General features: G+C 35.7%; 2 protein-coding genes across 2 annotated transcripts; one reads left to right on the top strand and one right to left on the bottom strand.

Annotated features, from left to right (window-relative positions):
• Positions 1-1,140: 1,140 nt before the first annotated feature.
• On the top strand, positions 1,141-11,264 carry LOC100366690 (mitochondrial carnitine/acylcarnitine carrier protein-like). The gene is made up of 9 exons (XM_002742076.4): positions 1,141-1,274; positions 4,832-4,924; positions 5,950-6,077; positions 6,187-6,277; positions 6,913-7,033; positions 7,239-7,311; positions 7,535-7,644; positions 8,168-8,292; positions 10,435-11,264. Exons 1-9 carry the CDS (start codon positions 1,182-1,184, stop codon positions 10,495-10,497), a joined length of 897 nt encoding a protein of 298 aa, XP_002742122.1. The 5' UTR covers positions 1,141-1,181; the 3' UTR covers positions 10,498-11,264.
• On the bottom strand, positions 10,732-27,457 carry LOC100367751 (uncharacterized). Its single transcript, XM_002742083.4, has 9 exons — positions 27,015-27,457; positions 20,538-20,707; positions 19,554-19,685; positions 18,396-18,738; positions 18,093-18,146; positions 17,663-17,756; positions 17,383-17,473; positions 17,201-17,257; positions 10,732-13,661 (listed from the first exon to the last, which is right to left on the bottom strand). Exons 1-9 carry the CDS (start codon positions 27,247-27,249, stop codon positions 13,263-13,265), a joined length of 1,575 nt encoding a protein of 524 aa, XP_002742129.2. The 5' UTR covers positions 27,250-27,457; the 3' UTR covers positions 10,732-13,262.
• Between the last annotated feature and the right edge of the window lie 195 nt (positions 27,458-27,652).

Below are 27,652 nucleotides of genomic sequence, written 5' to 3'. Positions count from 1 at the left end.
TCTTATTCTATGAGAGTAAAGAAATTAATGTGGTTGGACACTACAACTATTTAGGGGTTGTATTAAGTTCGAACAGAAACAACAACTATACTGAACGACAGAGAAACCAAGAAATTAGGTTTGGAAGTTGAAAAAAATATATAAATTATACTGGAAAAGGGAAATTAACAATAACAGAAGAAATAAACTCAGAACGTACAACAATTTCAAAAATGAATTTACTTTAGAAAATTATGTGATCAAAATAAAGAATGCCGAACTACGTGAATGTCTAAGTATGTTCCGTCTGAGCAACCATAAACTAAAAATTGAAACAGGGAGGTACACCAAACCAAAAACTGAAATAGGAAAAAGAACCTGCGAACTGTGTTCAAATAACAAAGTAGAAGATGAGTACCATTTCATGATTGAATGCATGCCCCTTTTACGAAAAATCGCGGAAAGCATTATTTGAAGAGACTACTAAGCACATTATAAATTTCACGAATATGAGTGACTACAACAATTTTTTAAAATTAATGGGTGATACAAATCTGAATGTACAAATACCAGTTGCCCAATTTATCAAAAATAACACGAACCTCAGACAGCAACATCTTCTGGTAAATTAACATAATCCAGTGACCAGCACCCCAATTATTTATTTATTAAAGTGACTGAAACCTTATATATTGTGTTGTTTTGATTTATTGTATTCGTTACTGGTATATTTTTCTTCCCTGCACCGCCTCAGTTGTGGTGATATACATTCACCAAACGATCCCCACCCCGTGACAGCGTACGAGCTGAAAGGGAGGAGACTTATAAGATAAGTACGCTGCCAGAGACGTTGATTATTAGACCTTTAATGAAGATAAAGATCCCAGATCCTGAATACGGAGCCCAGGGGGTCACTATATGCCGTTGCTATCCCATGTGCGTTCCAAAATTTAGCAGGAAATGGTGGTGTTTTTCACCTTCTAAAACGGGCCCGCGCGGGAGGTCTATAGATTTTTCCGGTAGCAAAACTGAGGTGCAAAAATACTCCTGCTTTGTCATGTCGGGAAATACAAACGGCATGCGCGCGACTTCCTCACAGACGTGAAGCATACTGGGAGCGAGCGCCCTCTGTGTGGAGAGTGGACGTAACGTTTTAAATTCGCCAACGCTGCTGGCGTACCTCATTAGGACCGGTATCAAACATGGCGGAGATTAGTCCTGTGAAAAATTTCTTCGCCGGTGGTTTTGGTGGTGTATGCCTTGTTTTTACCGGTCACCCACTGGATACCATCAAGGTATGTTACACTTTAAGTACAAACTATTACCACACTACATCATTTTATGAATAGGTTTTTAGGGGAAACACGAAAAAACCTTCTCGATCGACGTGACCTGTTCACCGCCGACCGTGCACGGGCTCGTACCAGTTTGTTGCCTTTTGGTGTTGATGTGTCTTGAATAGCTCGGCCTCACACATGTATATGTGAAAAGTGCCGTGATATGTGTTACTATAATTCAACGTAAATGACCACTGCCATAATATCCGTAATATTTTGCCATCTGAGTCCAATAGACAGCGTAGAATCAGTGTCCAAAAGTCCTTCGATACGACTTGTACTGTGCTCTGCAGGGCGAATAGAGTTCACTGACACCAATAGGCTTCCATTGGACCCGGTTAGTGTACAGGGGGGTATAGATCGTTGATAAAATCAACTACTACTGGTACAGATTGTTTTTTTTTGTGTCGGTGGCTATAATCAAGTTACAGTCTGTGAAATGAATCTTGTCCCTATTTTACCACAGACGACCTTTACGTTTCTATGTCAATATTTAAATAATCAGTATCAATGTCATAATAGTTTAGTGCGTACTTTACTACCGTAATTGAAATTTTAATAATAATTACTAATTTAGGTATAAAAATTGTTGGTTTATAAACGTATTTGGATAAACTGTATTCATCTGTTATGTTTTCTAGGTGTCGACACTTAGTGGAGCACCCATCTTGACAAATTATCTCCCAAAAAAATTTATGTTCACCATGTGTCAGGTTCGGAGAGAAATTTTTTGGGGAAATAACATTGCAGAACACTTTTACAATGATGAAACAGAAATGATAATAAAAATATGCACATTTTATTACAATATTATTTACATACTATTAAAATTTATTGTGTGAAAATTATTAGTTTGTGGAAAACTATAAAAGTCAATAGCTTTATCATTATCCTCGTTGTTGAATGTTTAGATTGTATGAAAACTCTTGATACAAAATAATTTCCGCCTTTATGTTTTGCTGCTTGAATTGACCTGCAGCAACTCCTTTTGACCATCTGACAATTCACGTCGGTTATTAACCAGTCAGAATGCTATTTTCCAAGGATTTTTGTATTTTTTCATGACAAGAAGTTACCACTGTTTAAATATGAACTGTTGCACTGATTTGGACAAACGGAACATTGGTGTTCTATGTTCTTCGTTGTAATTAGGTGTTTGCATTCAATTGATTTTTCCACATATAAACAATGAATATAGTAGAATTTTGTTAGTGATTGGCATAATATTCCCCAACAGCCGGCTGTGAAAGATTGGTATTTTTTTTTTCTGATTTGTAGGAATCTGAAAAATTCCGTTCACAACTTGTCTTTTTATTTAGTTTCGTGTCTCATTCAAGATGGCAGCCCTCCTATTGTAAATATTGCATTTATTTTATTATCACTTGACAGCTGACTGTGATTGTCAATACTGCATGAATATACCATAAATCCACAGTTATTACTTACTAAATAAATCGATTAACTTTTTCTGAATTTTTCATTTCTCTTCCTCGCTTTAGAAAACACAAGTTCTGAAACTTTGATAATCAATTTCTTACCTCAAACGGGACAAATACAAATTTCTACATTCTCAGGGATACATTAATAACCATTCTTTTGATCACAAAGTTTATTTTATTCAAAACCATACAATTCTGAGTATTCTGACAGCTTCTGCCAATTTCATTGCTATTTAATCACGAGGGGCTTGTGCTGAGAATTTTAGGTAACAACAACAAAATATGTTCTTGCACTCCAGATCATGTCCTAATCAGCTAACTTTCAGTCAATCAGTGGTGGGATAACAACGGGTATATATTAGCTCACTGAAATACAATTGTGTAAAACCAAATTTGAGCGAATGCTACAATAAATGTGTATTTCTGAGCTACAAGACACTATTTAGTGAATCAAATAGTTTAAGGCACTAGCACTGTACATTTTTATTTCAAGGGGGCAGGGAAATCATGACATTTGCAAGTGACACATTTTTAGTTAAATGTAAGGAGTCTCAGTGACTTGCCAGAATTCAATCACAGTAGTGGACATCGTGGTTGTCCCATCATGGATGTTTTTGTCCCCAGTAATTTAATGATTGACCTTTTGATAACTTTGTACTCAATAAATAAAACAATGAATGTACCAGTATATACCGGTGTATATATATATGCTAATGCACCATATGTACACGTGTCTAAAAATAACTAAATAACAAATTTGTATTTTTGTGATTTACTCACGGGTCTTCCTGCATTCAAAACTACCATAGATAAGATTATACTCAAATTCATCACCTGTATAAGAGGTCCTAATGAGAACTAAAATCTTCTACTGAAAACAGATGTACATGTATTGTGTTTTGCCTTGTACACTGTATACTTTTAAAGCACCAAGGAGATTATAGTTTAGATTAGAGATTATAGTATATATATAGCTTTATTTTGAATAAGCGAAAAAAACGGCTTGCCCAATTAGTTCAAATAACATACTAGTATAGTAGCTGAAATGAAATGATACGTTTGATGATATTAAATAATCTCTCGTGTATTTCTACGTAATTGTAATTTCTGCACTACAAGTGGTATAACATTGATTTATTATATGTGACCCAGGGTGTTTTTCTAGAAAACAAACTGCAAGAGGGAGCACTGCAATTCAGCGGAGCCACCAAGTGGGGGAGATAGGCTTCTCCCTACCAGGGTGTGGAGTTTTTGATAATTCTAAGTTAAAATGGAGCATTCTATGGCTATCTTGAGGCCAAAATTACTATCAGACAGGTCACAGTTGAAGACTGTGGCCACATGTGATCCCTGGTCAATCGGAATTTTATGGTTGCCAGGGAATCTGCTCCGCAGGGTAAGAGGGCGCATGGCTATGGCATGAGGGCGCTGCGCCCCTGTTCCCTGTCACCAATGTTAATAAATGTAACCAGAAAGTTTCCATGTGAAAAATGAGACTTAAAATATTGTGGGAACATGGACAGTCTGGCTTTCAAATTTTTTTCCTCTGGTTGTTTGGATTATATTTTTTTCAAATATATTTAAAAAAAAACAAACATGGTAGAGCATAATAACTGTCTTACTAGAATTCCATAGTAAAGATTTTGGATCACCAGGTTTTCAATAATTACATATACCGGTATTTCTCCTGTTGCTGTGATCTGTTGCGTTCAAAAACAAACACCAGGAACAAACGCATGATTTATGATTTACAGTGATGTTAATTTTGGGCTGCATTGGGTTAGTTGGATGTGTACATGTATGTATGATTATTGGCACGACGATAGCCGTAATACATACTTTAAATATATTAATTATTCATTGGGTTTTAATTCTGCTATTTTTGCTGATAAGTAAAATCCACTAAATTAAATCTATGTGAACATGTAAAATAACAATAAAACTCATTGTTTTCTTGACAAATTAGTAAAATTAAAACACAATGAATATGCTTAAAACATCAAAATAGTGAAATTAAATGTCAGTGAAAATGAATGGTTTTACGGTATGTTTTTTTTGTATCTCTCTTCTAAACAGGTTCGGTTACAGACACAGCCACTACCGGGACCAGGCCAGTCAGTGCTCTATAAAGGTACTTTTGACTGCGCTCTTAAGACCATAAGAAATGAAGTAAGACCTGCTTTCTTCTTCTACATTTACAATCGAGTTATTAAAGTAATTAAATGAGAGATAACACTTCAAAATTCAACAAAATTGTTTTGCACTGTGCAAACATTTGCATTCAGTGATGAGATTCTGTGATCAGTCATGCTCTGTATCGATGTGTTCGATGTGAATAGAGGAAATTGTTCAAATACTTCATCAGAAATCATGAACTCCTCAATTTTGGTATTTAGTTCATCCCAAAAAAATTTGTAAGGTTTCAACACACACAGACACACATGTGTAATTAAAATTTTGTAATAACTAGCAGTACTGACAATTTGTTGAATTATTTAAAGTGACCAACTGTCATCAATATCTTGCATTATCTCACGGTGTATTCAAATATCTTACAATCCTCTGTTTGATGTTATACTGACAATGCATGTGAGTAGACTTAATAAGATGCCAAAGCTTGCCTTCATTAAATATTACCATAGTTGCCAGGGGCGGATTTAGAGGGGGGCTGAGGGGGCCGCCCCCCCTATTTTTAACTCCCTGCAAGGGCTTCGCGAACTCGGCCACCGGCCAACTTATCGCCCCCCCCCCCCAATTCCAGAATCCTAGATCCGCCCTGGTTGCTACATTACCAGTATATGTGCTTCTCTAAATGAAAGGTGTGTCTATAATCAAAATAAGTCATATTTAATAATCTAACATGCAATGCATTTTTCTGTAAAAGAATTAATTATTCACTGGGTTTTCATTTTGCTTATTTCGCCGACTGGAAAATGCGCTAAATTAAAACCCAGTGAATTTGTAAAATTTAGCATAGAACACATTATCTAAATAATAAAACTAAATTTAAAACCCACTGTATATGCCTGAAATGGTAAATCAGCGAAATTTAAACCCAGTGAAAATTAGTCATTTTACAGTAGCTAAAATTTGTGTTTATGTGTACTTCTATCATTCTATTCGAATGAATGTGGTACAAATATATGATATCGTGACTAAATCTGTTGCAATCTGTCTTTATTGAATCTTCACAGGGTGTACGAGGTTTATACAAAGGAATGGGAGCCCCAATCATGGGAATAGCTCCAATTTTTGCAATCTGTTTCTTTGGCTTTGGAGTGGGAAAGAAACTACAGCAGAAGCACCCTGGGGAAGAGTTGACGTAAGTTTAGACTATTTTCAGAGTCTGCTCATAATTAAAGTACTAGGCTGTGAGAAACAAGTTGGCTGACAACTGTACTTTCTACGTTTTTTTTTTTTTTTTTCATCAGATATCTTCAGTTATTCAATGCTGGAATGTTGGCAGGTGTGTTCACCACAGTCATCATGACTCCCGGGGAGAGAGTCAAGTGTCTTCTTCAGGTAACATGCAATCACAGGGAGTTACCGTTAATCAGTGTATTACCAGATTACTGCTAAGTACGCATAAATTGAGTATGGGGAGCATATCTCATCTTGTACTACCCCAGTACATACCTTGCAGTATTTCCGTAGTAACATAATTATTGCTTGTAGTCATTATGTAGTGATAGGTACCATAACAGCCAAAAGAGACCATTTAACGTTTATTGTGTGGGTTTTGACAAATGCGAAACTATTTTTTGTGTATTCCCACACTTAATAATGTGCTGTACCTAGATGCGCTCCACTTTGTTTTGTAGATTAAATTCATATTGGCCGACTGGAAGCAGTTTTGTTTTAATGAATCTTTCTCTGGACTGCACAGCCTTTTTAATTGTAAAAATCCATGACAATCAAGCATTTCTGCCTTTCTGAACTTTAGAACTTTATGCATAAGTTGTACATCAATCAAAACTGATTCAAAATTGCTGACTGGTTTCCGTTTTGTTCATTATCGCATAACTACCGTATGTCATGTCAATTTTGAGTTGTGATGGTTGTGTGATATCTCCCAGTGTATCAATTTGTTGCTACTTAATATGCTATTGATGTGTTATTATTTACAAATCAATGACTGTCATTGATGTATATTTTAGATCCAAGCAGCTGAAGGCACAGCTAAATACAAAGGACCAGTTGACTGTTTCCGTCAAATCTACAGGGAATCCGGTTTGTTTAAGGGTGTTTACAGAGGAACATTAGCAACTCTGCTTAGAGGTACAGTATAGAGGACATACTGATTGCATGATGTTATCATAAAGCTTGTCTTGTAAAGCTCTTAAATATGTCTATTATTCCTAGTTGTTACATGGTTCTTTGGTAACCATTTTCTTAAACTTTTCAAGTATTTAGCTAATTTTCTCATTTAGTCTCTTGATTCTGAATCGTTTGATTTAATCTGTACAATTCTCTGCAATTCTAGATGTTCCTGCCAGTGGTGTTTACTTCATGACCTATGAGTGGCTGAAAAAAACTCTTACACCAGAAGGAAAAAAGCAAGTAAACTGAATAGTGGCTTCTAATTCGAAATACTAATACAAGTGTCATATCAAAACTAGTCACTATGTAAACATAAAAATGAAAAAAAAAAAATGTTTTGATGGAGTCCAGCCCCCCCCCCCCCCCCCAAAAAAGAATTACTGGGACAAATTTGTCTGTGGCCTTGATTCATGCTTTTTTGTCTTGTCTAATTCAGATATTTATTTGTCTTTGTTTCAGACCCACTGATTTGAGTGTTGGTAGCATATTATTTGCTGGTGGTATGGCAGGTATTTTCAATTGGGTAGTGGCAATTGGTCCAGACACCCTCAAATCTAGGTTTCAAACAGGTCAGTAGTGTAAAAGTTCACATGTGAAACATCTCTGTGACCTATGTATGACCCCTAAATGTCAAACACCCTGCCAATGTCTACATGGGGTTGGGGTGGGGTATCAGTTTGACGAGTGCTCTCTCATTTGCATATTTTTTTCATTCATGCTCTAAAATGGCTTCTTGACAATTGTTAATTGCATTTGCTTTAAATTATGGTCACAATATTATATCTTGTGTACCAGACAATTAAATTATTTTTCCACTTATCTATCCTGATTCTCAGTCACCATGTGTCCAAAATAACTTACTGCTACACCAAAAAGTGACGCTCAAGGAGCATGCTTGGCAAAAGTAATCTTGCATGAATACTCCAAAAATAAAAACTTAATAGTAAATTATGGTTCGCACTGCTACAATAAAATTATAAACTACTGAATTATCAGAATTCATCTCCTTTTTTTGCAGTTTGTTCACTTAAGATGAAAGTATATTCATGAAATATCACCACTCTATTTCTAGATTTAATTGATTTGTTTCAGCTCCTGCTGGTAAATATCCCAATGGTATTCGTAGTGTCTTTACAGAATTAGTAAGAAATGAAGGTATCTTTGCCATTTATAAAGGAATCACTCCTGTCATGTTGAGAGCATTCCCTGCCAACGCAGTAAGTATTGCTCTCTTAGCTGTCTTATCTCATACTGGTACATTACAGAGCTCCTATTATAGTTTAATGTTGTTGCTAACACTCTACACCAGCTTGCTTGCCTTACGTATGCCCTTCCGTTCGCAATAGATTTGAATATCTATGTTCTGTGAATGGCAGCCAATCACAAACCACCATCAGCTACACTCAGCTGCATGATGCTTTTCAATTGACACTCAATAATTCAACCAATAGACCAGGGCAAACAAAGGTCATAGTGAGGTCAAAACACCACATGGGATTTGACAACTGCAAAAGTATTTTCGGAGTATTTCATCTCTTAATAGTTTGCTTTACGCATTTGACAATGGTCAATTTTGATAAGTAAGAGTATCTCAACAGATTTTGACAAAGAGATATAAAAAAAGAAACACAAGTTCAAAAACAAATCATTTAGTTTCAACAATACAGTTGTTTTGCCCGTGCACTTGTGAGTTGGTTGTGTTATAGCTGTGGTTGATTTGTTTTGTGTTTGTTTTTTTAATCCCTTTTGGTTAGTTTGGTATATGGTATTTCTATTTTTGACTCTTGTGTGCAAAACACAAAAGGGAGTCTTTGCAGACAGGGTGTCTGTATGTCTGTATGTCTGTATGTGTGTATGTCACTTTTTTTGTTCCACCGTTATCTCAAGAACCACTAATCAAATTTTGGTGAAACTTGGTACATAAATGCTCTGGGATAATGCACAGAGTTGATTAGGTTTTGGTAAAAATCTATGAATATTAATTACCTAATTTGCATGATAATTATCTGATTTTTAGCTGTTCCAAGACTGTTCCACTGATATTTGAAGAACCACTCATTGGATTTTGATGAAACTAGGCACATGGATGCTCTGAACTAATGCGCAGATTTGATTAGTTTTCGGTAAAAATCTGTTAATATTATTAATTACCTAATTTACATAATGATTAATAAATTTTCGGCTTTTTCACTGATATCACAAGTACTAATCATAACATTTCAATAAAACTTGGTACATAGATGTCATATGACACTGCACAGACCTGATAGTTTTTAGGGTAATATCAGTACATATTAATTACCTAATTTGCATAATTAATTAATTTTCAGCTTTTGACATTTCGAGTAGTAATGATCACGTTTCAATGAAACTTGGTACATAGTTACTTGAGGACTGTGCAGAGACCTAATTAGTTTTTCGGTAAATATTTGTGCATATTAATCACCTTATTAGCATAATTAGTTAATTTTCAGCTTTTCACCTGATATCTCAAGTACTAATCACATTTCAATGAGACTTGCGACATAGATATTCTAAGACTATGCAGAGACCTGATTAATTTTGGGATAAATAATTGTGCCTATTAATTACCTAATTTGCATAATTAGTTTATTTTTTGCTGTTCTATGGCTGTTGCACTGATGTCTAAAAACCACTCATTGGATTTCAATGAAACTTTTAAAGAGTACCCATCACATTTCAATGAACCTAAGACTATACACCATATTAGTTTTTGGTAAATATTTATGCTTCCTAATCACCTAATTAACATAATTAATTAATACTTATATCTCAAGTATTGATCATCACATTTTAATAAAACTTGGTACATAAATGCTCTAGGACAATAGACAGCCTGATTAATTTTGAGTTAAAATCTGTTCATATTCCCTAATTAGCATAATAATTAATATGTTTTTGGTTCTAATCACATTTCAATGAAACTTGGTACATTGTGCAGACCTTATTAGTTTTACACTTAAATCTGTTCATATTAGTTACCTTATTTGCATAATTAGTTTTCAGCTATTCCATCAATATCTCAAGTTCAAGTAATTTTTAATTAATTTTAGATGTGTCTCCAATACTCTCAGCACACGGGAGTTCTTTTTAAGCTTTCTTTGATTATTATTTTTTTTGACTAGTTTCAAGTCTGATTCCATGGCATCAAACTGTGTTTCCATTGTTTACATACACCTTAAATGTAGTTGTTCATAAATTGTTGTGGTTCACATGTATAAACTCCATCAGTGTGTACTTCGCGCGCGAGCTTCATCAAATCTCACCGTATACCTATTTTAACATACACATGTGCTATTGAAATCAAATTATCCATGCTTTCTCGTTCTTTACCACAGGCTTGTTTTGTTGGATTTGAAGTTGGTATGAAGTTTTTAAATTGGGCATTACCGGGATGGTAGGCTGTGTGGAGAACTGTATTACTATCCATGCATCCAACATACCATGTACGCACACTTGTTTTAAATCTTTTGGTGCTTCCATGTTTCTGAACATACACTGATCTGATTGAAATGTGTATGTATTTAATAAGTTTGGGCTAAGTAGTCTGTGCCGTAAAATCTGTATTAGAAGCCGCATCCTTAATAGAAGCCGAACTTATTCTTTTTGAAAAATTGAGAACAAAAAAATCACCATTTCTCATATGTTTAGGTCCTTTAATAGAAGTTACATCCCTTTTGTAGCATTGTATCATTTTAATACAGAATTTGCAAACATTTTGCTGAATTGTCTATTTGTTCACTATATACTGTAAAACACTTTGAAATATCTACATGTCATTTTTAGTGAATTTGAACAAAATCTTAATTTAGCTAAAGTGTCAACAATCTCATTATGAGAATATACTTTATTCTAAATTAGCAACATCTTGAATTAGCGAAATTATAGCTTACCGGTAGCTAAATTAGCTACAATGATATGCTAGCTAAAAAGACATGTTTTACAGTACTTTATTTAATTTAATCAAGCTTGTAAACCATGCTTCTCATTACACTTAATTAAAGTAGAGCATTCATTAGTTAATATCATCAATCCAACACAAGCCTGCAAAATACATCTTAGTTCAGTCAGATAATGTGAATGTACTGTGCTCCAGGAGTTTAAGAATTTGTTTGTCACATCAGGTATTTTTATTCCAAATCATAATAAATAAAAGGTTCATTAACAATGTGTTGTGTGTTTATTTCTATAAGGTTAAAGGTTAAAAGAACACTTCTGTGTTTACTGCCAAATTGGCTTTAGAACTCGTTGTCTAGGCAGCGTATTTATTTCTGTAATTTTACTACTGGTTAGTAATCCACCACAGTTTTTGACTCCCGTGTGCGAAGCACAAAAGGGAGTCTTTGCAATTACCCTGTCTGTATGTCTGTCTGTATGTATGTATGTATGTCACTTTTTTTGTTCCACCGTTATCTCAAGAACCACTAATCAAATTTTGATGAAACTTGGTACATAGATGCTCTGGGATAATGCGCAGAGTTGATTAGGTTTTGGTAAAAATCTATGAATATTAATTACCTAATTTGCATGATAATTAGATGATTTGTAGCTGTTCCAAGACTTTTCCACTGATATCTGAAGAACCACTCATTGGATTTTGATGAAATTTGGCACATGGATGCTCTGAACTAGTGCGCAGATTTGATTAGTTTTGGGTAAAAATCTATGAATATTAATTACCTAATTTGCATGATAATTAGATGATTTGTAGCTGTTCCAAGACTGTTCCACTGATATCTGAAGAACCACTCATTGGATTTTGATGAAATTTGGCACATGGATGCTCTGAACTAATGCACAGATTTGATTAGTTTTGGGTAAAAGTCTGTTAATATTATTAATTACCTAATTTACATAATGATTAATCAATTTTCGGCTTTTCCACTGATATCTCAAGTACTAATCATAACATTTCAATAAAACTTGGTACATAGGTGTCCTATGACACTGCACAGACCTGATGGTTTTTAGGGTAATATCAGTACATATTAATTACCTAATTTGCATAATTAATTAACTTTCAGCTTTTGATATTTCGAGTAGTAATGATCACGTTTCAATGAAACTTGGTACATAGTTACTTGAGGACTGTGCAGAGACCTAATTAGTTTTTTGGTAAATATTTGAGCATATTAATCATCTTATTAGCATAATTAGTTAATTTTCAGCTTTTCACCTGATATCTCAAGTACTAATCATCACATTTCAATGAGACTTGCGACATAGATATTCTAGGACTATGCAGAGACCTGATTAATTTTGAGATAAAAAAATTGTGCCTATTAATTACCTAATTTGCATAATTAGTTAATTTTTTACTGTTCTATGGCTATTGCACTGATATCTAAAAACCACTCATTGGATTTCAATGAAACTTTTAAAGAGTACCCATCACATTTCAATGAACCTAAGACTATGCACCATATTAGTTTTTGGTAAATATTTATGCTTCTTAATCACCTAATTAACATAATTAATTAATACTAATATCTCAAGTATTGATCATCACATTTGAATAAAACTTGGTACATAAATGCTCTAGAACAATAGACAGCCTGATTAATTTTGGGTTAAAATCTGTTCATATTAATTCTCTAATTAGCATAATAATTAATATTTTTTTGGTTCTAATCACATTCCAATGAAACTTGGTACATTGAGCAGACCTTATTAGTTTTACACCTAAATCTGTTCATATTAGTTACCTTATTTGCATAATTAGTTTTCAGCTATTCCATCAATATCTCATGTACAAGTAATTTTGAATTAATTTTTAATGTGTCTCCAAAACTCTCAGCACATGGGAGTTCTTTCTAAGCTTTCTTTGATTTGTTTTATATGCATATTAGTAACACCCAAAGTTTTAGTTCATTATATATATATATTCAAATTAACACTTGTGTTCACATGTAAATTTATAAATGGCCAGGAATTTTAGCTTGGCAATATGTCTTGGTTTTATTTTTAGAAAGAAATGTCTGTTCTTTCTCAACAATCCAAAAAACTGATATTGACCAAATGAATCATTGATATTTGGGCTATTTCCATGATTAATAAATGTGCTATACAGATTTGATGATGATCAATTTTGCCGATGTAATGATATCTCAATACAATATGGGCCTTTTCAAAGCTCAACAATTCAAAACACTAAAAGATGTACATCCTATACTTTGACCACTGTGCTATGTTCAGCTTTCTGCTTTGCTAAATGGAGCTTCAACCTCTTGGCATGTAACCTTGACATTCCTAAATCTGTGGTTAGAATTTCTTCATCTAAGGCATCTAGTATAGTACCATCGATCTGCTCCTCCTCAAATTGCGGGGTATACTGTGATAGATTCAGTTGTAACAGCATTCTACAGACGTCACTAACTGTCACAGATGCATGCATTTCAGCATGCAGCTCGCACGGTTCTGAGCTCCTACGCTGTGTTTTAACAACTGGTAAAGGCACATTAAGCCGGGGTAGTATCCTCTGTTTGGAGTGTGGAGTGTAGAACTTTTGTTCTGTCTGTATTGGTCGAACTTGTTGAATGAGCTCCTCATTTCTCTTTGGTGGGACCTGTTTGATAATGTTAGAAGCTATTATGTATTTATTTATACTGGAATATAATATAAATTGCAGGCACACTTACAAACATAAACATGAAACTCATAAACATGTCACTGTAAGCAGATGCGTTCCCTGTCACACTATAATGCACTACCCTAAAAATTGAAAGACAGATTGAATTTCCAGCTTCACAAATGACTTTAAAGCAGAGCATTTTTCATGGTCAGAAAAACCTACCAGTACTCAATTACGATTACATCTACATGTACTATGTAGACACAATGAATCATGAGCATAACTTACAAGCTAAATAACTTGAAAATTCCACATTTAATAAATAAACAGACAAATATGAAACCCTGGATTTGAATCTGCAGTCACCTTAACACTGTAGGTAAACTAGCTACCTACAATGCCACACTTACTGCGCAAAAAAAGCAGTTCCAAATGATGTATAGTGAACACTGCCCACAGCAACTAGATGGTAATGCACAAGTCTAGGACATCACAAACAACATATATAGTCAAGATATAGATATGTAGTCAAGATTTGAATAAATCTGGTTTATGTACAGAGCCCTATTGTGTTTTAGTCCCTGTTTGGACGCAGTCTGAGAAGAGGGACTTATGGATTGACCTTTGTACATGCATGTGTATTAAGTATTTAGCCATATTTCACACATGCTTGGTTTAAACTTCACAAGTACTTTATATACATTATATTGAACATATGCACATGGATTTGTTTAAAAATGCGTCAAAATCACACTTTTTATAGTTCCTGGGCTCAGTCATGTATAGACAGATTGGGTTTAAATTTGGTACATACATTGAACACAATAGACCATGATGCACGTCATTTTATTGTTCGGATCAAGTTCAAAATAGCTGACTGATGACCATTTTGTTTCAAAGAATGGTATATCAGACATGTTCAGACTAAAAAAGTTTAAACTTCACACATTAGGTCAAGTGGAAGATAGCGTTTTCTTGGGGTTTATTTCACAAAAGGTTATGTAAATGTTAATGTCAAGAATGATTGGCAGCGATAGGTTAATCATCTAGATTGTGACATTATGTTACTTTGATGTCTGTTGCAGTTGCTGGTTGTAAATAGTCTCAGGCCAAAATATTCACAGGATCCTTGTGAAGTTCTTGGTGTGGAAGGTGGACAGTTTGTTGAGGTCCCTTTCGGCTTAGTCTTTTCCACGAAACGAAACCCTAACCCGCTTTTTTTTTCATTGTCCTAATTATATCTGAGAAAATTTCACACTGTGAAACACAAAATGAATAGCGCCATCAGTGTTCAACAATTCCAAAATGGCTGTCACGTCATGTCAGCACAATTGAATCGAGCTGCAAAGTAGGCGGAAAAGAGGTGGAAACTAAATATTGTCGACACATTTATTTCTGTGACGTGGCGATGTTTGAAGTCATTTAATTTCATTTCGGTTTTTTTTTTCACTTTCGTTTCGTTCCAGCATTCTGATCTATACAGCAGCTCTGGTACAGTCTTAGTTTGGTCTTTGTGCTGTACTGAGATGACTTCCACACATTGTTCAGTATTATGAAAGCGTTTCGTCCCTTTGCTAGCTGAGTCGGCTGCCTGCTCCACCATCATGCCTGACCATTCTCCAAAGATAGGTCAATTTTTCTGACGTTGAGCAAAATCATCTGCGTTTTCTTCTCGCTGATCTGTAGTCCAACTCGCTGTGCAAATGTGCTGAGCTGTGTCGTCTTCTTCAGCATGTGTGTACGCGAGACAAATGCTAGATTATCAGCAATATCTAAGTCTTTGAGGGTTGGGATGAGAGTTCACCTGATGCCTCTTGGTTTGTCCTCTGTCGTTTTTCTCATCACCCAGTTGATTGCTTTGTTGAAGAGAATCAGCAGCAAACAACATCCTTGTTTGACGCCGGTGTTCATGGTTGTCTTCACTTCAAAGCTTGATTTCCCTCTCAATGACCAGAACATTCTGCTGTGGAATTCCGTATGCCCTGAGGATAGGCCTTAGACATTCTCAATGACCAGAACATTCTGCTGTGGAATTCCGTATGCCCTGAGGATAGGCCTTAGACATTCTCAATGACCAGAACATTCTGCTGTGGAATTCCGTATGCCCTGAGGATAGGCCTTAGACATTCTCAATGACCAGAACATTCTGCTGTGGAATTCCGTATGCCCTGAGGATAGGCCTTAGACATTCTCAATGACCAGAACATTCTGCTGTGGAATTCCGTATGCCCTGAGGATAGGCCTTAGACATTCTCAATGACCAGAACATTCTGCTGTGGAATTCCGTATGCCCTGAGGATAGGCCTTAGACATTCTCAATGACCAGAACATTCTGCTGTGGAATTCCGTATGCCCTGAGGATAGGCCTTAGACATTCTCAATGACCAGAACATTCTGATGTGGAATTCCGTATGCCCTGAGGATAGGCCTTAGACATTCTCAATGACCAGAACATTCTGCTGTGGAATTCCGTATACCCTGAGGATAGGCCTTAGACATTCTCAATGACCAGAACATTCTGCTGTGGAATTCCGTATGCCCTGAGGATAGGCCTTAGACATTCTCAATGACCAGAACATTCTGCTGTGGAATTCCGTATGCCCTGAGGATAGGCCTTAGACATTCTCAATGACCAGAACATTCTGCTGTGGAATTCCGTATGCCCTGAGGATAGGCCTTAGACATTCTCAATGACCAGAACATTCTGCTGTGGAATTCCGTATGCCCTGAGGATAGGCCTTAGACATTCTCAATGACCAGAACATTCTACTGTGGAATTCTGTATGCCCTGAGGATAGGCCTTAGACATTCTCAATGACCAGAACATTCTGCTGTGGAATTCCGTATGCCCTGAGGATAGGCCTTAGACATTCTCAATGACCAGAACATTCTGCTGTGGAATTCCGTATGCCCTGAGGATAGGCCTTAGACATTCTCTGTGTATGCTGTCAAAGGCCATTTCAAAATCGACAAAGTTGATGTACAACTGCCTCTGCCACTCTGTGCACTTCTCAATAATATTTCGTAAGGTGAAGATGAAGATCTAGTCTATACACTCTTTTACTCTCCGAAAACCTGCTTGTTCTTTTCTTAAGTTTCTGGTCCACTGCTTCTGATATTCTTTTCATGGTTGTCTTTACCAGGATTTTATTTGGAAATGACACTTGTCAGTGATTCTACTCCAGTTGTTAAGTTGTTTCAACTGTTCGCCTAGTTTCTATGCGAGGGCCCTAACCGAGTCTTTAAACTCACTACGATTCGTAAGCAGCTGGTATTTTTATACATTTTATTTTACACATTTTTTCATCTATTTTTTACCAGTTTAAAAAATATAGGCTCACTGGAGACTTCATAACTTGTCTATTTCTTACACTACATACCAGCGACTCCCCCCCCCCCGAATAGAGACTAGGCGTACAGTTGACTATAGTTTCTGGGCTCTCTGTGGTCGTACGTGTATATCTCACGTCTATAATACAAACATGGACTATGGATACTTTTATAGTAACCAACTTCATTCTCAATATGCTTACCATGCGCGTGTCCAGTTTATCCCGTTCTTCCAAGACACTCTCTAGTTCCACAATCTTCTGTATAAAGATATAAACCAAACGATATAATGTGTGAACTGTACTATGGTTCTGTTCATCGCAGATATATCCTGTTAACTAATATATTCTTTATATTATATATATATTTGTTCTCTTTGACTTACCTTAGTTTTCACTGACAACACACCCTTCAAGTGTTCGCACACCAATTTATAGTCTATTACTTTATGAGTATCATTCATCGAATCTATACTTCTAATAAGGGATTTAAATTACAATTACATGTGTGAAAATCCACGTTTATATTGGAACTTTCAAAAACTACATAGATTTCAACTGCTTGGGTGTTCCTTTTAGATTATTTATTGTATTTTACCCTTCGCCATTTCAGCATGGTGAAAACTGTAATTGAGAATTAAAAAGTCTACTTATTATGAAACTTACTCATCCTTTATGGTGGAGTAATATACCGTTTCATTTTCATCGCACTTTACAGTACTTTCTGTTTTAAACTGAAGGGGTTCGTATATATGAGCATCTGTAATTACAAATAATTAAGTTGTGAATTAGACATTGTCAAAGATAGGAGATACAGGCAGCTCAAATATGACCAACGTTTCGAGAATACTAGTGTAGGAGCAATCTGGTCTTTAATTTACTTCTTCTTCTTTTTTTTAATATGTATTCAATGATTTATATTCCTATACTTTATTTTGTATTTTTACTGTATTATATGCTGTCAGTATAGGGGTATAAGAGTATGTTGCAATAGCTAAAAAATAGCACAAAATGCGATGTGTGTAATAGTAATAAAATATAATCCCAAAAAATACACGCTTGAGAGTAGGGTGATACTGTATGACGGAGTACTTACCTGTTTGATCTTCCCCTGTATATTTACTGCACATGTCTGCGGTCTTCAGTCTACCTACAATTCGATTTATAATAAGAACCGAATGAATTATATCTGATAATACAATTACTGTCAGGTTTATAGAAAGATGCCATTCTAGTGTATGATAATGTTATATTCCATCATTATATCTTGTACACATGTAAAGAACGAGTTTTTGAATACCATGTTTAAATCGTTAGGTTTTCCAGCATGTGAGCCAACTTGTAGGCCGAACTATGCCTGGCATATCCTCGCGAAATATTTCTTGGCAAATACCTTTACCTTGATAAGAATTGCCCCAGGTATGTAGTACATCTTCCAATGGCTGTGGGACAGCCTGCATCGAACTGGGTAATTTCGACGCCCCAACATCTTTAATATTCCAGGTGGAATTGACAGATTTGTATAGCGCTTTCATAGCGCTGAACACGGTCGTCACATCAGTATCGCGGGCTGTGATTTTAAACACTTGAAGCGGTGTTGCTAGCGGAATTGATAAGACCTCATCATGAAATGGTCTTGTTGCGATGACGTGCTTTTCTGTTGCGACACTTTTTAACCTCAGAATCTTGCCGTTCATTTTGTCATCTTTCTCTGAGCATGAGTCTGATGGGATTTTAACTCTCTGTGTAGAAATGTACAAATTAAAAAATAACGTCAATTACTCCGAATCAATGACAATTGTTTTTTTCGCTGTTTGTAAAAATGTTGAATGTTTATGGCTTTTGTATTACGAATGATAGCCAATCGATTGATCATATTTAGACAAAGTTTAATTATATGTTCATGTGGGATACCCAGTCACGTGTTAAGGTAAATAATAAATAATAAAATCCAATGAAAATAACCCCTTTTCCCATATCGTACATTCAACTGTTCATAAATCTTTGAAAATAACAGCCAAAATGTCTTTACAGTAAAAATTAATTCCAGCTAAAATAAATATTTTTTTTTAGTATACCATATTTTCCAGAATGCATTGCGCGATATGAATCGCTGCTATAGGGGTTGTTCAGACTGCCAGCTATATTTGTTTTCGCAAGCTCTAAAATTTGTGTAAATTACAAAAAGTAATTGTCATTCATAGTTGTCCCGAATTATTGGGAAATTCCGAAGAATACCAATTATTTTTTATGAAATAATGCTTTGACAGAATTCTTATGAAAAAAGTTCAAACGGTAAAATGTTATTTTACCAGCAACATTTACCAATGCAAGTGGTGATTTTACAAGTACAAATGGTGATTCTTAATACGAATATAAATAGTGGTTTCACGAATACAGCTGTAGATATTACAAATAAAATGAAAACATGTCATTTATAAATATGAATTTAAGTCCTTGCACATAAATATTTGTAATGAACATTGCAACATTCGGCCTTCCATAAATACTGCAACACTCGATCTCCAATGGCCAACAGTGACGTGTTCTTACTAACCAGTGGAAGTTTTTCTTTGATAAGTTCTGGCAGTGGTTTCAGAGATACGGTTATGTTTGTGCTATATTCTCCGGATTCCTCTGTCTCCGATAAACGTATGGTGTAATTATTCTTGTTGCATACCAATAGTTGCTGCGAAAAAAACAGGTGTGCCATTAGGAAGCAGAAAATCATCAGAAGAATTTTTTGATTGGATTTGGGTAATCATCATTAATGTGAAAAGACTGCACTATATGTTACGCATTGATTACCTGTGATCTCATAGTAAAATGATACACCACAAAATGGTTAAACAATAAAATTAGTTAGTTACGGCTGGACAGGCAAGGGTAACACATCGCACCAACCTGGGAACGTTCAGCCGTGGCATATTACATATACAAGTGTGGAAAACGCGTATTGCGACTAGAATGCCACCTACACGATCTCAAGAAAGCACCTCTCCAAAGCCAACGCCCCCAAACTCAATCCGTGCTCTATCATCCGATAATTAGGTCGTGAGGTAAGTACTCAAAGATCTCACCAAATCCCAGCATATGCCTAACACAATGGACAGGAAATAATCCCAATAGTTTGTGTACTTTTTTTTCATTGACATCCTGGAAATATATATTGTCATACTTAATGTACGTAATGGATCAAGACTAAAACTAAAACAGCACACCCTTTAAAAACCAAAGGCCGTGTTACATAAGATAATTCATAAAGCAACGCTTCGAGCATCGCAAGAGGCAACGCAGTTGCTTCACGTGCTGCCTCGCGTAACGCGGCTTTAAAACAAAATGGTTGTACCAAAGCAGTATAATTACAACACCAAGTTGTATTGTTTTATGATCGAATACCAGTGAAAATATCTTATTATGCCATCGAAAGACCAAATAAATCCTTAGTTAGGACAAGTAAAATAACGATTTGAACCATTCATTGTTATACAGTACAATGGTCAATACTAATACGTAAATTAATCCCAGAATACATACATACTTTAACACCGTCGACTTCTTCAACTCTGTTCACTTCGATGACTTCGTCGCAGTCTAGTAACTTACAATGTATTGTAGATGGCCTTTTAGTTACTCGTAAATACTGTGGCAATGGACAATCTTCAATTATTTCACGAATGCTTGTATACGACCTATCATCATGATGTGAATCTATAATGTATAGAATCATACAAACGTAGCTTTGTTATTGGTCATTGTGCTGGATTCTTTGCAATCTTTATATTTTGACATGTGCTAATGTTCACACATACTCGTTATTGATATTTGGAGATGTTTTATTTACACGTATGCACAGAGCAGCATCACATCCCCTATGGTGATCTATACACTATCCTTGTGAAATCTTTACACATATATACAATAAATTTGCATAATTAACCATGCATGCCAATTAGTGTTAACACGTGTCATTATATTTTACTTTTACAGAACAAAAACCATTACACGTAAGCGAGATGCTAGGCTGTATTGTTCGAGTTACGGACATCGGGTTACAAAAAGGACCACGCCCAATTGTGCGAAACCACGCCCAAATTGTAACTCGATATTCAATCAACAGTTACCTGAACTTGAAATTATGGGCAATAAATGTATTGTTTTGTTGCACATCATATGTTTCCCGTCACTCGAAGTTCGGTTAACTGTTAATTAAAATTCGAGTTACTAAATTTGAACATTAAATAAAACTCTGTTTGGTTAACTCGAACAATTCGGCATCGCCATGTTTTCGCATAAAGTCTATATATGAACATTCATAAGCAATTTAAAAACAAATTCTAACTCTCGATTGCAAGAGAATGATCAGTCACATATATGTTCTGAAACTAATTGTTTCTAAAACGTGATAACACCCTGTTTGTCAGTTTGAATGAGCGAGTAAATGATCTCAGTATTAGCAAGTATATCAAGAGTACAGTGGAAGACAATAAACTGGGGATGTAATACACGTTTTATAAATAGAATTTTGTATAAACCAAAAATGGTTGTTCAAATTCAAATTCAAAAATGATATCATGACATCATCGTCAGTTCCAATTATATGAATGAGTCAGTTCAACATCATCCAATCAGAAAGTGCTTTACACAATTTTTTTTGTTTTTGTTTTTGAATAACTGGAATAACTTTTGAATAACGGTCACAGTTGCTATGTCATTTGAAGGCTTGTGAATGCATTATTGGCGTAGACAATGTGGAGTTTTTGAGCCAAACATAAACGTAGCAATCGCCATTGGTGAGTTGAGTCTAAATTTACTTTTCCCAAAACCTTTAAAAAAATTCTTTGTATGACGCAGTTTTTCGCGATCCCCGGTGAAATGAACCGTGCCAAGTTCAACGCTATTCTAATTTAGTTAAACGACTCGATTGAAATGGGCCGTAATATTTTGCTACGCAACGGCTGTTCGCCGTTTTTACTACTCATTCGCTCAATTGCCAGTTACACAGTTTTGAAATGAAGTCGCATTGGAAAGGACATTATTGTAAATCGAGGCAGGTTTCATTCAACTACAGACGAGACGGGCCGATAAAAATGAGACGAACCCTGACTTCAGGTAATAGCTCATTCATACCACAGACTGCCGGGCACGGCCATACAACGTTTGCGACATCGCCACCGGTGCATGCTGATTAAGCAAGGTAACCAAGATGGCATCGCAGAGTGCTTGATTTTTACGCGGTGTTTGAAAACAGCATCTCGTTGCCGATTTTTTTTTAATTTCCAGGGTATTTATTTTTTATTTTTAATTAACCGAACATTTTACGTTTGTGTATTTTGACACTGAAAAGTTAGTTACCGTTGATAGAAACAGCAGTGGTGGAATGCTATCAGCACGGTGATCAGCGAAATTGTTTTACTTCAGTGTTTAAATGCCTTTGGGGAAAAACATTGTTTCGCCCACAATGCGAAAAACTTGAAATCTATACACCAAGAGAACAAAAGAAAGTGTGGCATTGTTTTGCGCGTGGATTAAATCGCGCTATCAGGCCTTCCTAATAAATAAAAGCAAACAAGCAAACCAATGGCATGACTACTTTGAAAAACTCTTTTCTTGTGCACCTTTAAGTAATGAATTCGTCGATCAAAGCAAAATGTTAAGTTACTTGGAATCTGTGAATGAATTTAGTTATGCAAATGAAAGAGACTGGGACATGTTAAATGGCCCAATTACTGAAATAGAAATAATTGAGAGCATCAAACGGCTCAAGAATGATAAATCACCAGGACCTTATGGTTTGCCTGGAGAGTATTTTAAATCTTCTGTGAATATACTATTGCCTTATCTACACGTCTTGTTCAATAAGATCTTTGATTCTCAGACTGGCGAAATGCCAACAGACTGGTCAAATGCAATCATTATATCTATATATAACAAGGGGTCGAGGGTTGATCCAGGGAGCTATAGGGCAATTTCACTACTTGATATTTTTGGGACAATTTTTACGTCAATTCTTAATGTACGTTTAAACTTTTGGTCTGATGCTTTGGGGAAAATAAACAGGCGGGTTTTCGTCATAGATATTCGACAACTGACAACATATTTATCCTTCTATTCAAAAATATATAACCAAGAAGCGGGGAAAATTATACTGCGCCTTCGTGGATTTCTCCAAAGCATTTGATAATGTAGAGAGACAACGTCTTTGGTATGTCCTACTTAAAGGGGGAGTAAATGGAAAGATGCTTAAGGTATTACGTAATACCTATGCAAAAGTAAAATCATGTGTCAAAACTTTAACCGGATATACTGAATACTTTTCGCGTCCTATGTGTGTTCGCCAGTGTTGTATGTTAAGCCCATTCCTGTTCTCCTTCTTTATCAATGAATTATGTAATGAGCTGAATACTTCAGAGCACCACGGTGTTTAATTATCTCCTGAGTTAATTGCGGATGACGTGTCAATTATATTTGATTCAGTTGTCGGATTCCAGAGGTTACTAGATAAACTAGAATTGTATTGTGAGCGCTGGAGTATGTCTGTAAACTTGGACAAGACCAAAATTATTGTTTTCAAGGGCGGGGGACATTTATCAAGGAACGAAAAGTGGGTTCATGATGAGAACAATTATGCAATTATGTTCTCCTGTAGACTACACTGTTCAATGACAACAAAACTATTGGCACAGCAAGCGAAAAAAACTTTATTTTGTTCATTTAAAGCTCTGAATTGTTTACGCCCTCTATCCTACAGAACCTACTTTAAGGTTTTTGATACAATGATATTACCAATACTAACGTATGGGGCGGAAATCTGGGATTTTAGAGAGTGTAAATATCTAGAACAAATCCAATATCTTGTCTGTAGAATGTTTCTTGGTGTTTCAAATAGATCACCAAATAGTAGTATTCTAGGATAATGTGGGAGGTATCCTATCTATCTGTACTCGGCGAAACGCTGCATTAAATATTGGGCAAAATTAATTTCCATGCCAAATTCAAGGTACCCTAAGAAATGTTACAATATGCCATACAATATCAAAAAGTCGGGAACCAGAACAAAACACACCTGGGTCAGTGACATCCAAAATTTACTTTCCATTTGTAATATGAATGATGCTTGGCATGCACAAGAAGTTGGAAATGTTAATGTGTTTATAAATACATTTGTGGAACGATTCAAACAGTATCTTTCTTTGGTATGGCGGGCTGACTTGTGTACTTTAGACAAGTTACATACTTACTGTCAATTTAAAACCACCATAGAACCAGAAAGATATTTGTTTTCTGTTCATATTCGAACCCATATGCAATCATAAGCTCGGCTACGATGTTCATCACATTGTTTACGAATTCACACTGTTGATGATTTGAAAAAGACAGAGGTCATCTAGAAAGAGATCAACGTACGTGCGAGCTTTGCAATATGAATTCTATTGAAAACGAGTTCCATTTTTTTTATTAGTTTGTATTTTTTATAACCACATTAGATGTCTCTATATCCCACACTACTACTGCACTCCACCAACTGTAAATAAATTTATCGAATTACTGAAAACTCAAAATGAGCGTTCAGCTGCGTTTGTATTTAATGCTATGAAACTTAGGAGGAAAGCCGCTGAAATATTGTAAATAATTTTAATATTTTGTATTTACTGTTTTGGGCCGATGGCCATGTATCAGTTAATAAAGATCCTACTACAATCTGCTAAAAAAAATAAAAAAATAAAATTATTTAAAGGGGAAGTCAAGCCAAACAACACAATGACCCCAAGGAAAAGCTCCACAAATGTAGGAGAATGTAATTTACAGTTTTTTATATCACATTTCATTCTCTAGATATTCAACATTTCATCAGTATTATGTAGTCTGTCGTCTTGATTCTCAAGCAAAGGATTATGGGTAAAGTATGACATCATAGAATCTGTTGTCAGAAATTGAGAAAATGATTTCATCTATAACATGGGAAATACTGATGCGAATTAGTTCAAATTTTCGTTGTGCATATTACTCTTGTATATGATTATAGTAGTGTAAATTAGAATGTTACAAATACACATGAAGTGAGAATATTGCCAAAAACGTTAAAAAAATAAAAAAAAAAATTTTCGTTGTGAAATATAAAATGACATGTTTTTGTCCACTTGTTATGGTCAACAGGTAATATATCACCTATATAACCTACTGACATCGGTTAATTGTATACAATATAAGGAAATTTGAGAATTTGGTAGAAAAAAAACATAAAAATAAATATTTTCAGTTCTGTTTCCATGACAACTATTTTATAAGCATGTTTGGCACCAGTACATCTACGTTCAACTTTTGAAGGTATAGATGAAATCATTTTCATAATTTCTGACAACAGGTTCTATGATGTCATACTTTACCCATAATTCTTTGCTGAATAATCAAGATGGCGGTCTACATAAATTGATGAAAAATTCTAGAGAATGAGAAGTGATATAAAACAAAACTGTAAATTCCATGTTCTTACATTTGATGAGCTCTTTCAGCGGGGTGTATTATGTTGTTAGCCTTGACTTTTCCTTTAACAGTATACCACTGGAAGCTGCCAGCTAGAAGTTGTCGATATGTTGCAAGATAAGGGTGAACTTTACTTATTATTTACAATTGTATGTTTTTTTTCATTCCGCTTGCATGCTGGAAGCGTCTACGTCTCGTCTGTTTTTTCGTAGTTTGTAGTTGACTACTAGTAGTTGATCGCGCTTGAGGAAAGTAAGCAGGGAGCCAGTATGTCCCAACATTGACAATGCTCCGAAATTTGAACATTATCTCTGAATGAGAAAAAGCAAAAAAAGTAAAGAAAAGTCACTCTGAGTGCTCTCGAACATGCACCTATACCTGAGAGCGGGGGAGTCGTCAGCTGCGCATGCGTCCGATGGCCATAGCGTGTTATTGTTTACAAACAAGCGTCTACCCATGAGCCTTTGCGTTTTTAGCGTGTGTTGTTATCGTCGCTTGGGACTCAATTTCAGCGCATACGCAGGTGACAACCCTCCCGCTTTAAGTTTGAATGAAAGCGTATTATTTATAAATACGTTTATTTAATTACGTTTTATTGACATTATTAATTTTTGAATAGCACGTAGTCAAATGCTAATAAAAACACACACACAAAAAATAATGATTTTAAAAAGAAATAATGATACATTTAAATTTAATACCCTTTTTGTTAATATGAACTGCAAGGTGTTCATTTGTGATATCCATAATATTTAAAGAGCGGCAGTCGTCACGCCGCGTCGTGGTCGATATGGGACTCATAGCGACGTATACAACGCGTGTACAATACATTATTTATTTACATGAAATTCGAACACGCGCTGCGCGACGACCACCGCGCTTTAAGAACCTTGCCTCATTGTCAAACAAATTGAACTATGGATCTGAGGTTTGTATTCACTTAAAATGATCTTATTCTTGCTTATTTATGTTGTGAACAGTCAACCAAGAAGTTCGTTCTCAACTTAACCAGTATCGACCATTTCCCATTACACACATATTTGTCTTGGTTGTATTCCACCCTTTCTCTATTAATTTTTCCGATTATTATAACTAAACGAAACTAATTCTCAGTTGTGTACAGCACAGTACCACCCCAGTCAGTGTTTCACACAGCGTCATATATTTACAGGCCCCCATGCTTAAATGCACCAACAAAAATAAGACAAGTGTACTGAAGATACTTGTTTGTGAACAATGACACTCTATGGCCATTTGACGCATGCGCAGGTGACGACAAACCCCAAAACACCCTTTCCGTTTGCCATGTCCGATAACAACGGTAATAAAATGCGTATTACTATAGCCATTTTCTTGTCGCCTATACATGTATATGTGAATTTTTTCTGAATGCTAACGTGTAACTATCTAATAACTATACTTGTATATCAGATAGCCCGAAGTATGACTAACTGCAGTTAGAATCGCCGGGAATAGCAACAAGAAAATGGCCTAATCGTTAGATACAGACCCTACTAGGTCTCCGCTTACTTACCCAGTGGCATTATCTGATAGCGTTGTTGCCCCGTTAGTGGTAGTGTATACTGCACACCGTCATTGTCAGTAGCATATACTCTCTGCATTTCTTTGGTAAAATGCAACAGTAATACCTCTCTGTCTTCCAACATCGGACCATCGTAGTCATCGGTAGTACCGCAATAGTTGCCGTTTACTTGTACTGCACACGGAAGCGGTGTGTTTGTGACTAACTTGTCTAGCGTTGTCGCCATCTTCTAGTTAATGATTAATACGCACACCGTCCCCTCAACACCGGTGATTTACTATGAACAAGCGTGTTAGTGGTGTCAACAACGTTGCACGTAGTACGATGAAGTGACTAGGACAGACCGCGAAGTGAAATTAAAGACACTGTGGGGGTGAAGGTACACACCTGGATTGTGTCACGGTGTGGGAGTGCTCCTTAGCCAGTTAAAAAATGGTCGCATAATGAACGACATTGGGGGCGGCTTTCGCCAAACATTGCCTACATTTGTTTCTAAAATGGCCGAAAATTTTAATATTGGGAGTCAAAAAGACCGACCCAACCGTGAAAATGTTACCAAAACAGCGACACATGCCCATATACTCCAACTATGGGAATATCTCCCCGGGTGGTGTTAGGTTGGAGACAGC

Source organism: Saccoglossus kowalevskii, chromosome 3, assembly GCF_978046115.1.
Source record: "Saccoglossus kowalevskii chromosome 3, keSacKowa6.1, whole genome shotgun sequence".
In the NCBI taxonomy this organism is placed as follows: Eukaryota; Metazoa; Hemichordata; class Enteropneusta; family Harrimaniidae; genus Saccoglossus; species Saccoglossus kowalevskii.
This window is presented reverse-complemented; position numbering and strand designations above follow the sequence as displayed.